Here is a 14,554-nt window from a genome sequence, read left to right as displayed (position 1 = left end):
GAGGAAGCAGGCATGGTTGTGTGTTTTGGTATGCTGCAGTGACTCGCCCCAAAGTTCAGCAGCCACTACTGTTAATCAATATGACTGATGTGGGTGATTTAAAAATGAGTGAGGATATCACCAAAATCATGATTTGACCTGGTTGTGGCTATTGATGTTTGTTGTTACTAAATGTCACTTCATCTTGAATACTGTTATTACTCTGATATGCACAGAAGCGCTTCTAATATGGATTAGATGCGTTTAGGCGCTACTCCAGACTCCCGTCTGTATTTGGCTTCCCAACTTTGGCAGTTGGCACAGGTCCAAGCAACTTCCCTATTCCTCCCTAACTTTTTTCATAAACATCCCTAAGACTCAGAGCAAGGTTGGCATCTCTGAGATTATAAGGTCAGAAGCGTTATGACCATCTAGTCTGATATAGCATAGGTCTTAGGACTTCCATGAAATAATTCCTGTTTAAAGTAGACAATATTTTTTTAGAAAAATTTAAAAATTTCCAGTGATGAAGAATCTTCCACAATCCATGGCAAGTTGTTCCAATAGTTAATTACTCTGTTTTATTTTAAAAGAGCATCTTATTTGTCTACATTTTGTTACTTCAGTTTCCAGCCATTGGATCTTGTTTTTCTTGTGATTGTATAAGTCTAATGGTACCATAGTATTTGGCTGACTTGATTTTCAAGCGGGAGCTAGCTGAATAGCAAACGGGGGCCATAGCACAGAATTTGCTCTCTATAATTCAAGCTCTGTTTTTTCTTAAATCAAACTTCTAGCATCTCAGGTTTGTGAAAATATTTCACTATGCAAATCACTGCTTGTGCAGGAACTGGTAATTCAGATAGTGGTGAGTGTTATTACTTTGGTTCTTGTTCCAGGCACAGAAAACTTGCACTTGGTGTTCCTCTATTCCACATGGGTGCTCAGAGACTTTCCTGATGATGGTTTGAAGGTAAGAGTTGCTACATTAGATGTATCTTTCGTCTGGCTATTGATACCATTAGTATAGCAGCAGTTGTTTGTCCTTGTCCTCAGAAGCCTGGGTAGAGATTGGAGTCCAATTATTACCATTGAACTCCAGTGCAATGTCTAGTTTTTCACTTACATTCAGTGCAGAAATTATCTTTCTAGTAATGGAAGGAGGTAGATAGAGCATTCCTACGTGTTTCCTTATATAGCCTTCTACTTGAAGATGAGCATGTGGAAATAGTTTCACTACAACTAAAGCTTCACATCCATGCAGTTCCCTCTGCACAGGGGGCTTTTGCTGTAACCAGCAATAAGGGCCCTATGTAATGTTACGATTAATGATGTATTTTGTAGTTGCACACAGTTTCATATGGTATATTTAAATACCAACTATAACTTATGCTCTTGTTTTTCATTCCTTCTCTGCTGCAGCTTCTGGTGGTAGAACACAAGCTTAAGTGCACTTTTTAATAGGCGATGTATGTGATACGTAGGGTAGCAATGGAGAGTGTTGCTGCTCATTCCAGATACAAGGCAGCGCCAAGTGGGTGAATCTGCTGTCATTCTTCAGAGAATTCCCACATTTGATTTGAGGGCTTGTGTGTTGCAATACCTCTGACCCCTATGCCTCAGAAGAATGAGATTACACTCTACATTTAAAAATCAGTCCCTGAATAGAAATTTTGTTTGGCAGATATTTACGGAAGACCTTCCTGAAGTAGAATCCTTGCCTCGAGACAAAGTACTCAACTTCTTGATAGAAAGCTTTAAAAGCCTGGCTATCCCTTACCTGGTAAGAACTTGTAGTGAAAAAAGTGCTGCTAATTTAACACGTCTATATCAAGCTTCTGCTCTTGAGTGTTGAATCTGAAATTTTGTGACGAATACTAAGTTCAGCATGAGGCGAAATAAACAAAATGTACAGTTGTTAGGAGGTGAAAAGCGAGTGGGACTCGAGAGCCATTTTTGACATTCCTAAGTGGTGGTCAATGGAGAAAAGCATGGAACTGTTGATAGACTGCACTGAATCACTTTCTGAAGGAAGAGGAAGCATTTTTTGATGAACTTGTGAACTGTGTGTTTATGTTCACAGGAACACATCATCCATGTTTGGGAGGAGATGAGCTCAGAATTCCACAATTGTCTGATCCAGCTGTACTGTGAGAAGGTGCAGGGATTAATGAAGGAATATCTCAGCTCCTTCCCTGCAGGTACTTCTAATCATGCTCTGCCTTGCCTTGCAACAGGCAGTGACACAGGAAGGGGAGATTGCAGAGCACACTGGCTAGACGTTGCCTTAGAAGTCTCTTGGAAATGTAGGGGTGAAATGGACCTCAACTGGTTATCTGGTCCATCCTCTTTGCTGAGGCAGGATCATGTATACCTAGATCATCCCTGATAGGCGTTTGTCTAACCTGTTTTTAAAAACCTGCGAAGATGGTTTCCACTGCCTTTTTTTTTTTTTTTTTTTTTTTTTTTTTTTTTTTTTTTTTTTTTTGAACCCTGTTTCAGTGCTTAACTATTCTTACAGCTAAAAGCTTTCCTAATATCTAGCCTAAATCTCCCTTGCTGCAGATTAAGCCCATTACTACTTCTCCGTGTCCACTGAAGGGAGGACAACAGTTGTTATCCTCTTTATAACAGACCTTAACATACTTGATGACTGTTATCAGGCTCTCCCTCAGTTTGCTTTTCTCAAGACAAAACACGCTTTCCTCATAGGTCAGGTTTTCTAAACCTTTTATCATTTTTGTTGCTCTCCTCTGAACTCTCCCATTTATCCACATCATTCTTAAAGTGTGGGACCAATTCTACAATGTATCCAGGTCCTTCTGAATTCCAATCCTGTCCTCCAAAATGCTTGCAACCCCTCCCATCTTGGTGTCATCCACAGATTTTATAAACAAACTGTCCACTCCATTATTCATGTCACTAATGATTTAAATTATAGGTTCTCTTTGCTAGTGCACTTCCTAGGGAAAAGAGCACAGCATGCTTCTAATATGGGATGAAGGGAGTACAATAGTGGTGAACTTACATGGAGCTTATAGTTTTGTGTGTTAAAGGAAATTCTAGGAAGCAATGAGAAACTTTTTTTTCTTTTCATGGTTGTGTGGAGTTGAGACTACCCTTTCCTGAATTCTGGGGTTTGGGAAAGAGAGGCTTTCTGCTTCATTATCAAGTGGTCCAAAAAAGGAGACCATAGTCCTCCAACTCCCTAAGAAGAACAGGAGTACTTGTGGCACCTTAGAGACTAACAAATTTATTTGAGCATAAGCTTTCGTGGGCTACAGTCCACTTCATCAGATGCATAGAATGGAACATATAGTAAGAAATATATATACCTACAGAGAACATGAAAAGGTGGAAGTAGCCATACCAACTGTAAGAGGCTAATTAATTAAGATGAGGTAGTATCAGCAGGAGGGAAAAAAAACTTTTGTAGTAATAATCAAGATGGCCCATTTTAGACAGTTGACAAGAAGGTGTGAGGATACTTAACATGGGGAAATAGATTCAATATGTGTAATGACCCAGCCAGTCCCAGTCTCTATTCAAACCCAAGTTAATGGTATCTAGTTTGCATATTAATTCAAGCTCAGCAGTTTCTCGTTGGGATCTGTTTTTGAAGCTTTTCTGTTTCAAAATTGCCACCTTTAAGTCTGTTACTGAGTGACCAGAGAGGTTGAAGGTTTCTCCTACTGGTTTTTTAATGTTATGATTCCTGATGTCAGATTTGTGTCCATTTATTCTTTTGCGTAGAGACTGTCCAGTTTGGCCAATGTACATGGCAGAGGGGCATTGCTGGCACATGATGGCATATATGTTCTTTTTGCAGATACAGACTAACACGGCTGCTACTCTGAAACTCCCTTAGGCCTGGTCTACACTAACCCCCAAATTCGAACTAAGGTATGCAACTTCAGCTACGTGAATAACGTAGCTGAAGTCGACATACCTTAGTTTGAACTTACCGCGGTTCAGACGCGGTCCACACGTGGCAGGCAGGCTCCCCGTCGACTCCGCGGTACTCCTCTCGCCGAGCTGGAGAACCGCAGTCGACGGCGAGCGCTTCCGGGATCGATTTATCGCGTCCAGACCAGACGCGATAAATCGAACCCGGAACTTCGATTGCCAGCTGTCGAACTACCGCGGTAGTGTAGACCTGGCCTAAGAGTTATTCGTGCATCTTTTATTCCACATGTTCCCCAGTGCATGGAGTATTGTAAACAACATTTGACTTCTTGCAAAATAGTTTGGTGAAAATGCTCTGTCTCCCTGTTCCCTTATGTTACTGTGGGAGAACTCATATGACACTAACTCTGACAGTTTTCTCCCCCTCACAGATAAAATTCCAGTGCCTGCTGGAGAGGAGGAAGGAGACCTGGGGGAGTATCGGAGAAAGCTGCTCTGTTTTCTTGAGATTTCTAGCTGCTATGAACCTAGTCGTCTCATCAGTGATTTCCCCTTTGATGGTGAGTGCTAGTCATGCTCTAGCTTCCTTCAGCTTCAGGTCTATTTAGTTTCATGTTGCACAGCAATATCTTTCTGTGCTCGCCTTCCTGTTTATAAAATTATAGTAACTGAAATGGAAAAGAACTATTAGGTCAGTAGTTGCCAATCATTGTTGCATGCACCAGTGTTGGCTGTTTGGGTTTTGTGACTGGTATAGTGGGATTCCCCTCTGGGTCTGTGATGGGATAAGACGAGCTGCTGACTGACTTCTCTTTTAAATTTATACTGTAACCTGTAAATGAGCTTGGATTGCTCCAGACCAATAATGGCCCTTGAAGCATCCTATGCGCATTGCTAAGAATCCCAAGCATGTTCAATAAAAAAGGTGGTGGGGGGCACTGACAAAAATAGTTCAGGAGCCAGTAAAGTGATAGTGTTTGACCTGGTCAGACACCACCGATAGATCATCTAGTTAGTAGTCTCTGACCTTCTGTTCATGCCACAATTTATATTATTCTCCTGCTTTTCACTCCTGTCCCCATGCCATCCAGTTCCTTGGTCTGTTTTGGAGTGGAGCTTGAATATTCCCTTTTCTGTGGCAGGCCTGATTATTCCTTTATGTTCCCCTCTAGGCCTCCTAGAAGAACGTGCCCTGCTGTTGGGTCGTATGGGGAAGCATGAACAAGCCCTCATTATTTATGTCCACATTCTGAAGGATACCAAAATGGCTGAAATGTAAGCCTCTCCCTCAATGTCCATTTTTTGCAAGGGTTTTTTTTTTGTTTTTTTTTTTTAAATAGCTTCTCCAACCATTGCTGCTTCATGTCTCTGTGGGTGGGGTGGGGTTGTTAAATGTTATATGTGCACTTAGAACATGATAGGTATTGTAACCTTTTTGATCTCTCATACCTGCCACGCTTGTTAGTTAGGATTCTCCCTGTGCGCCTTCTGAACACAGCTAGCATCCCCGCATTTCTTGGGGCTTGGCCTTCCCATGCTGTTGCATTTGTCAGTGCCTCAAGCCAAGTACCTGTTTCTTTACTTGGGCTCCCATCAGTCTTGAATAGCAGAGCAGTCGCTCACAGGCTTTTAGTTTTTCACCCTGTAATATAAGCACTTCCTGTTGTCTCTTAGCTTGTGCCCTATTATTACTTGTTGCTTTCTCTTTGTTTAGCTATGAACAGCTCTCATTAGGGTGTAGACATATTAATCTTCTACTGCAATATTCTTCCTTAATTAGAAGGAACTATGTTAGCAAGGAGATTCTTTTCCATTAGTAGTTGATGGTAGTTAAACAGCATGTTTATTATGATGGGGCCTTAAGAACCAATTGAGAGTGAGGCCCCATTGTGCTAGCACTTCACAAAGACAGAACAGCGAACAGTCCCTGCTCTGATCTTACAATCTAAATAGACAAGACAGAGGCTAGGGGAAAGCATACAACACAAGCAGAGGAAGCACTGTCATAATAGTACCATTTTTTTTTGGCAGCAGGCAGGAGAGAGGGGTTAGTTGGGAGGGGCGGATAAGTTGCATAAAAAGAAAAGGGAAGGTGGTGAGGGGGACGGATATGGAGTGAAACTGAGGTTAAGAGACTGGGAAAGTGGGAGGGCTGGAGCAAACAGGCAATCAGCACATGGCAGAGAAATTTCAGTCAAAACTGTGGAAAGTTCTCTGCATGACTGAAGGTCCCTGCCTTGGCTGCTTTTGCAGTTGCTCCTGTGGGCTGTAGTTCCTTGCAGCGTTCCTCTGCAGTTTTTCCCTGGGGTCTCCTGGTGAGGGAGAGGTCCCCATTTGAGTCCAGGTGGTGCTATGGAAGGGGTGGCCCAGCTAGGGCCACATTTTACCCCCTCCCTCACCCCCGTGCAGTAGTCCCTGCTTTGTCTGCTGCTGCAGCTGCTCCTACTAGGTGGAATCGATGGCTGATTCCTCTCTGTATTTTTGAACAAATTCAAAGCATTTGGGTGAAAATACAACTAACCAGCACCTAGATATTGGCAGGTGTGCTTCAAAGGGTTTCTTTGTACTCCTCACTTAAAGTCGTCCCAGTTAACGTTGTTTTGTTCTGCTGATCAGTTAGGGAACATGCTCATTTAAAGTTGTGCAGTGCTCCCTTATAACGTTGTTTGGCAGCCGCCTGCTTTGTCCACTGCTTGCTGGAAGAGCAGCCCATTGCAGCTAGCTGGTGGGGGCTTGGAACCAGGGTGGATGGGCACCCCCCCCCATCAGCTCCCCACTCCCCTAAGTTCCCTGTGCGGCAGCCACCCAGCAGGCTACCAATTGCCGGCAGTTCAGCTGTCCCTCCCCCCACTGCCATGTGCTGCTCCTGCCCTCTGCCTTGGAGCTGCTCCCCGGAGCCTCCTGCTTGCTGTGCAGGGTGGGGGGGAAGAGAGGGCTAATGTCAGGGTGTCCCTCTTCCCCCTGCTCCTGCATCCAGTTTACTCCACCTTCCATAGAGCGGTGGGGGGACACAACAGGGCTCGGGACGGAGGGAGCTTCCTGGCAGCAGCTGCCATCTCAACTTGCTGATCTACTTAAAAAGGCAGTGTACTTACAGTGGGGTCAGCGTACTTAAAGGGGCAATGCACATCTCTCTCACACACACGGTGTGTGTCTCTGTCTGCCATGCTGTCTCCCTTCCCTCCATTCGTGCTGCCTTGTAGAGTGTGAGGCTACATAACAACAATGAGTTAATCCTTGAGGGCTCAGCCAATTGCTAGTTCATCATTTAGCAGTAAGGCATTCCCTGGGAAATTTCCCACCCTCTGACTTCACCACCTCAACCAAGCTTCACAATCATCATTGCTGTGTACCAGTACTAAATTGTTTAAAACTTTGTGTGTGTGTGTATATATTTGTGTGTGTGTGTGTGTGTGTATATATATATATATGTGTGTGTGTGTATAATATATATATATATATATATATATATATAATTTGTCTGGTTGAAGAAAAATTCCCTGGAACCTAATCCCCTGTATTTACATTAATTCTTATGGGGAAATTGGATTCGCTTAACATCATTTCGCTTAAAGTCGCATTTTTCAGGAACTCATTCCTCACATTGCATTCCTCACTTAACGTTGTAGTTACTGTAGCTAGACATGGGGGCTGTTAAATCTAACTTAGTGCCTTCCTCTTCAGGTAACCCTGTTGGGAGGCATTCACCCTGCTGTGTGCTGATCAGGCACCTCTTTTTTTATATTTTAAATTTTGTTACCATTCATTGGCCTGTTACCCCAGGATTTATCTGTTTATTTCCTTGACTGCATTGATAGTCAACCTAAGTCAGGTTTCTCAGATGTTTGTTTTTGTCTGTTTGTTTACACCCCAGAACTCAATTCACTGTCTATTTCAAATTTAAATATCTTGGACTGAGACAAGTATTTTTAAAAAGTTTTAAAATCTCCCCTTTTTACCAGCACCACATAGTTGAGAATGAAAAGTGCCCCTCGTAAATGCTCTGCTCTACTTTTAGTACATGTTCTGTATTGCTGAGGCTGTCCAAACTGTTAATACTTATAGCTTGTGTGGATTTATTGGTTTACAAGACAGTCCCACATTTCATTCATTTCACGTCTGTTGTAGGTACTGCCATAAACACTATGACAGAAGCAAAGATGGCAACAAAGATGTGAGTAGCTTTATGTCCATATTCTTGTTGTTGATGTGAGTGATACATGAATTATAACTATTGTCTCCATATTCAGCCAATTTAAAGTAGACCTATGTTTGCTCAGAACTTCTCAGGGGCAGGGTCCTCTGTATCATCTTCTACTATTGAGGAACTTGTACATTTTCCACAACTTCTCTCCTGTTTGGAATGTTGCTGGGTTGTAGGAAATGGCTGAACTTTTTCATTGGCCAACAATTCTGTTTTACAAGTAGGAATAGAATCCAGCTCTGTCCCTCTGGGCTGTGTTGATGCTGCTAACAAGAATAAAAAGTAGTAAAACTTGCTACTTACTAAAGACAACAGATGAGTCTGAATACACGCAACAGAGCTGTAGAATAAGGAGGTTCAAATTTTTAATATCTAAAACTTGTTCTGTGCTGAAGGCTTGGAAATTAATCAATGCACAAACTTGTTCAGGAGACAAGCTGCTTAACGCTAATAGATTTTAAATCTGTATCAAAATCCCTACTTGCCAATGCCATTGTGTATTGCTGAATTAGAGTTCAGTGGTGTCTGTTTGTTTGCTATACTTCAGTCTTTATTGTGTGAAACAGGTGTATCTGTCTCTGCTCCGGATGTATCTATCCCCACCTAGTGTTCATTGCCTGGGGCCAATCAAGATGGAACTGTTGGAGCCTCAAGCCAATCTCCAGGCTGCCCTGCAGGTTTTAGAATTGCACCACAGCAAATTAGATACTACCAAGGTAAGGATTCCTTCCTTTATAGGTGGTGGTATGGATAGTTGCTATATCTTGAATTACAATGAAAAACACAGGAGTTAAGGGTAGGCCCTGGGAGCAGATCCTAAAAGTATCTGGACCAAAAATAAATGGGACTGAGATTCATTTTTTTCTTTTTCCTACCATACCCCTTCGTCTTTCTTACAACTTGTCCTTGTCCCTTCTAGGCTATAAACCTGCTCCCAGCAAATACTCAAATTAGTGAGATTCGAATCTTCCTAGAAAAAGTCCTTGAAGAAAATGCCCAGAAGAAGAGATTCAACCAAGTACTCAAAAATCTTCTCCATGCAGAATTCCTGAGGGTTTGTACCCACCTCTTTCATCCTCATTTATCAGAGTGGATTTTCAAAAGTTCTGTTAAATGGAAAGACGGTAAAAAATTGAGCTCTTCATTACCAGTACAGGAAACTTGTCCTCTAGATGGTGGTGTAGTGTAGCCAAGATTACTAAATGCACACTAATCAGCAAATCATAACTCTGGCATTTCAGGATAGAGGGAAACTAAAGGTAGTTAAAAATACTATCCTTCTGTCTATTCAGACTAGAAAGGTGGCTGAGGTGTAGCATTACATTGCTTACCATGTTTCCATTCTCCTAAAGGTTCAGGAGGAGAGGATTTTGCATCAGCAGGTGAAGTGTATCATCACAGAGGAAAAAGTGTGCACTGTGTGTAAAAAGAAGATAGGAAACAGGTGAGTAATACTTCCTAGGAGAGCATTCTTCCTAAAGAGGCTTGTGGTACAAAAACAAATTAGTCTGGCTTATTTTTGCAGAGCAGTAAGTATGTGTAAATCCAGGAGCAAACAACTGAGGGAGAACTTTCAGAAGTGTACAATGAATTGGAAACTGTAATCTTAGCAGAGTGGCTGGAAAAAATGCCAAACCTCTTGATGCCTATGACGAAAAAAAATGAACTGCAAAATAACTTCTCTTGGATTGTCAAGCCTCCAGCATAGACACAGTAAAGCAATTTCAAGTTTCATGAGGCTTTTCTTCCAAGATTGATGGAGCAAGTAGTTGATATGCTGACATCACCTGAGATGTTGTCTACAGAGCTCAGAACTCTGTGCAGAGTGGATGATAAGCACTATAAAAAGTTGTTTTCCATCCTGGAATCTGAAAGCTCTTTGTAAACAGGTACAATTGGGTCCATGTGGAGTGGCTCTCATTGGGGTTAATTTAATTAATGGAGATATCTCCTAGAACTGGAAGGGCCCTTGAAAGGTCATGGAGTCCAGCCCCCTGCCTTCACTAGCAGGACCAAGTACTGATTTTGCCTCAGATCCTCAGTGGTCCCCTCAAGGATTGAACTCTCAACCCTGGGTTTAGCAGGCCAGTGCTCAAACCACTGAGCTATCCCTCCCTCCATTGCACCAACAGCCTGCACTATGTAGCTGGAATCATTCCCGCCAGCAACCACCAGGGCAAGAAACAATTCCCCTCCCCCATCCATCCATCTACTCTCTATTTAGGTAACAAGGACGCCACCGCGAGATTAAGGGCAGGGGAAGCGATTGCTAGTCACATCTGCTTCTAGAAGAAAAAAGGTCCACAGCCCAGTAACAAGCCCATCTAAACATCCCATACACAAAACCAGCCTCCTGGTTTTGCACATGGCTTCTTTATATAAATCTTTATAGGTGGTCTCTCAGTTTTGAAAGTATAATGTATATAATATAAAGGCTTTGTAAATCTGAAACCTTAAGTGTGGTGATGGCTACTTTGTGCCTCCAAAATCAACCTGCACCTTATGTGCCAATGACGTTAATACATCTGAGCAGCAGCAATGGTTTTATTTGTGTCAAAACTTCCGATAATTATTCTCCTTCCACCATTTTCATCCCTGGAGTTTTCAGGAAGAAATCAGGCTGATGTGGAGCAGAGACTTTGATGTTTCCTTCTCTCACCCAGTTCAGTGCGTCAGCTCCAAACTAAATCTTGTATATCACCTAACAACCTTTAGCTACTGTTACTGGTGGTGGGATTAATCTCCTCTAAAACATGACTGATATTCAGAATCTGGTGGGGAATAGATCTCTCTCTGCTTGCTGCTTTAATGAGCACAGTTAGTTGTCTCTGAGAGCACTGAATTATTGGTATGCATTGATCCAGTTTTCCCTGTTAAGTATGATCTTGAAGTACTGGGTGAAGGTAGGGTTAGTGTAAGCGTGCAGGATTCACCCCTGCAGCGCCTCCTGCTGGTCTCTGTTGGGAATTAGCTCTCCAGCCGTCGGCGCACCCTCTGCAGGCTGGTGATCCGCCCTACCGCTGGCCCCGTGTCCCTCCCAGGACCCCGGTGCCCCTTTCTCTGGGGTGCTGCCCTTGCAGTAACCTCCAATTTCAGGGTCTCCCTTCCCAGGGGAACCCCCACCCCCTATCCCCACCTCACCTCAGTCTTAGCTACTGCCAGTCATCACTTAGCCCCCGTTACACTGCAGTCTGCCCCAGTGATCAGTCACTCATCACAGGCAAGGGGGGTTTGGACCTGCTGCTTCTACCTTGCCTACCCGTGGGTTGCCTCCTGCAACCCAAGTGCCCCCTTGGCCTTACCCTAGGCCTGCAGCCTGGGGCTTTCCTAGGCCGGAGCTCCCAGGCTCCCTTGGCCTTTCCCCAGCCCTGCTCTACTCTAGGCACTTGGTTAAGCTCCGTGCAGCCAGGCCCTTCTCTCTCTGAACGCAGAGAGAGACACAATCTGCTTGAGCTCCTGGTTCAAGCCTTTATAGGGCCAGCTGGGCCCTGATTGGGGCATGGCCCCAGCTGAGCCTGCTTCCCACTCAGCTTGGGCTGTTCTCCCAGCCCTCCAGCCCTCTCCCAGGGCTGGTTTTAACTGTGCCAGGGCTGGAGCGGGTAGCCACCCCTCTACAGTTAGTATATACTATGTGCTTCATTTTGGGCAAGTTGGTCATTTGGATCATGCCAGACTTAGAAAAGTGATCATGTTAAAATTGCACTTTGTGGTTCCATGTTTGTATAGCAATTACTTCCAAATCAAACTTGGCTAACTAGCATTTTTGAGTCACGCTGCTGCCAAGTCCAGCTAAGTTCTTTGCTTGGGACATCACCAATAAAACTGATGCTATAATTGAAACTTAGTCAGGAATTCTCTTCATTAAGAAAGTAGCAGTCTTATGTAGTCATTTTTCTGACTGTAACAAAAATCAAACTTGTATAGTGAACAGGGAAAACTGTGTATTGATTATACTGACATTTGATCTTGTGTGCTATTCTGTTTCTTTACAGTGCATTTGCCCGATACCCTAATGCAGTAGTTGTGCACTACTTCTGCTCCAAAGAAGTCAGTACGGCAGACACCTGAAACATGTTGCCATACATTAGATGGACTGCATTAGCCACAAAACTCGCATGAAATACAGAAGTGAAGACTTGTTTAGGAAAAGTTGATGCTCTGGAGTTTTGAGGCATGTTGCTAGGAACTTCTTACAAATAGCTTGTACCCAGCGTGTCTCTGGAATGACTCTACCTACAACTTGGCAGTACTGACTTGTTCGAAAATTGACTTTTTAGCTGCCTCTTAACACACCAAGATGAGGAAGAATGGAAAATTGATCAGCAATGAGCTTGTATTGCACTCCAAACCTTGCAGCCTAGTTTCCGAACACTTCTATGGTGTTTACCAATGAGGGCATGTTTTAAAGTAAAAAAAAAAAAATTTCTATTCAGGTAAAAACTTCTTGATCTGACCTTGTTTGTGGCTCACTCTAATATTCCTCAAAAGGCAAAATCCTTGAAAAGTCACTGCAACTGTATTAACACTGTATTGAAATCTACGTTTATCCACCAAGTTGGGGGAGGGAGGGAGTAAGCAAGGGGATGAGAGGCTCTTGTGCCTGATACTTGAACAATTGTGTCTGACTTCACCTTTCTCCCAATGTTGGGAATAACTAGATGTTGAACAAAGGAACTTTTATCTTTGATGCCAAGAGTGCTTATCAACTCCCCTTCTGATACACAGAAGTTCCACAGGAGTTAGTCACACACTATAGGCTTCACTGGTAAGCATTTATTTTCCCCTTTTTTGACTTTAGTTTGTTAGAGGTATGTAAATATGAATTAGCTCACACACTGTTTGCACTGTGTACAGTCACTTCCAACATGAGTGGATGCTTTTGAGAAGCAGCAACAACTATCTGAAGAAGGGAAGCTCTCACTTGCACTTGTACCAAAAAGAACACTCCCTAAAAGTAACACTTTTGACAGGGACTGAAATGTATCTCTTGCTTGAGCTTCTAGAGCACATTTGAGATCCCTATGCATGTAAATAGCTCTTCAGTCTCTAGTTCTCTCTCCAGCATTAAAGTAAAATATAGACTGCATTTCGATGTCTCTGAGGGCTGTAGATCAACTCCCTTCTGCCCAGGCTGGTATTGTTGTTTTTTTTATTTTTACTTTGGCCTGAGGATTCTAAATACACAAAACTGGATTCAGTATACTTCTTCATAGTCTGTAATACTTTTGTCTTATTTTTCCATGAACTTTAATCTGTAACGAAGTTGATATAAGGGTACTTGCATGTTCACTTACTGTACAAAGAATTTGAGCAGCAGTGAATAAAGGCAGCAGTAGCACATGGTTCAGTGTAATTGAATGTGGGTAATAACATCCCAGTTTAGCCATACTTCTATAATTAAGTATTAAATGATATGGAACATGGCACACAATTATTATACACATTTTCTTTTAAAATCTATCATACTCCCCAAACAAGGAGTTGAGAAAATAAATTTTAAAAACAAACCCATCTGCCCAGAATGTCATTGAATTTCACTGTTTACATGTTTAAGTCCTTTTTTTAAACACTTTTAGCAACAGGTCTTCTGTAGGATATAATTGATCCTACCTCACCTTCACATACCCTGGTTATGTAGCCTGCTCCTTCTGCCATCGTTTTTTGTTTCAAGGCTATGGTTGCCAATAACCTTGGATGTCTTGGGTAATACTGCTGGTGGTGCCTTTCTGTAGAGGTTAGGGGAGTTCCTGTGCTGAGATGGAGTTACTTTTTTAACTTTCTATTTGAACAAGAGAACCTAATACATGCTTGTATTCAATTTGCACATATTCTTTATAGTGTTTATCTACTAGTTCAGGTACAAGAGGAAGATGTTTTGGGAGTTGACAGTGAAAGAAGGGTATCTATTAAGGCCCTACAGTTTTTGCATACAGAAGTCAAGACCTTTCTGATATTGGTAAGGAGGATAGGTAATTCAGACTATCTGCTGCCAGTAAATCTGCACTCTCTCACAGTTGGGGTCTGTAATGTACTCTTCTTTCACAGTGATGCTTATGTGCCTCTGTTCAGCTTTTTTGCATACATTTGCAGAGGTGTGGTTTGCGCTACAATTCTGCTGTCTGTTCTCATCCCATGGTTTAGATTTACTAGCCATATGGAAGTTTTGTTTAAAGCAATATATTGTAATAATAAATATTGTGAACCAGTCTGTTCATTTTATTGTGTGGATGAGTAGCTGAGCTGCTCTGGATTTACATATTTTCTTTCCTTTGCTCCTATAAGAGTCAGTGACACACAGTTGAGATCCCCAGTATTATTCCTATTTACCTGCTATTAGTCTTCTGAAGTCATTTCATGTTACTGAAAATAATGCAGGTGGCACTATCCTGTTTTTAAAAACCTGGGCCAAGGCCCATCTTTCTTGCCTGTTGGTTCCTGAACTTGAGCACCATCTAGAGAGCTGAG

At 42.5% G+C, this 14,554-nt stretch overlaps 1 protein-coding gene across 2 annotated transcripts in view; it reads left to right on the top strand.

The window, feature by feature from the left end:
• VPS39 (VPS39 subunit of HOPS complex) overlaps positions 1–14,297 on the top strand; it is a 45,733-nt gene extending 31,436 nt beyond the window's left edge. For both annotated transcript variants that reach the window (XM_065404462.1, XM_065404463.1), the window contains 10 exons: positions 879–952; positions 1,664–1,762; positions 2,063–2,180; positions 4,317–4,445; positions 5,058–5,160; positions 8,014–8,059; positions 8,656–8,805; positions 9,009–9,143; positions 9,442–9,533; positions 12,082–14,297. In XM_065404462.1, the coding sequence (XP_065260534.1) occupies positions 879–952; positions 1,664–1,762; positions 2,063–2,180; positions 4,317–4,445; positions 5,058–5,160; positions 8,014–8,059; positions 8,656–8,805; positions 9,009–9,143; positions 9,442–9,533; positions 12,082–12,157 (1,022 nt within the window). In that variant the 3' untranslated portion in view covers positions 12,158–14,297. The remainder of the gene's footprint in view (positions 1–878; positions 953–1,663; positions 1,763–2,062; positions 2,181–4,316; positions 4,446–5,057; positions 5,161–8,013; positions 8,060–8,655; positions 8,806–9,008; positions 9,144–9,441; positions 9,534–12,081) is intronic.
• Positions 14,298–14,554: the final 257 nt, after the last annotated feature.

Source organism: Emys orbicularis, chromosome 4 (genome assembly GCF_028017835.1).
Source record: "Emys orbicularis isolate rEmyOrb1 chromosome 4, rEmyOrb1.hap1, whole genome shotgun sequence".
NCBI lineage: Eukaryota > Metazoa > Chordata > Testudines > Emydidae > Emys > Emys orbicularis.
Note: the sequence above shows the minus strand (reverse complement) of the source record. Positions and strands in the feature narration are given on the sequence as shown.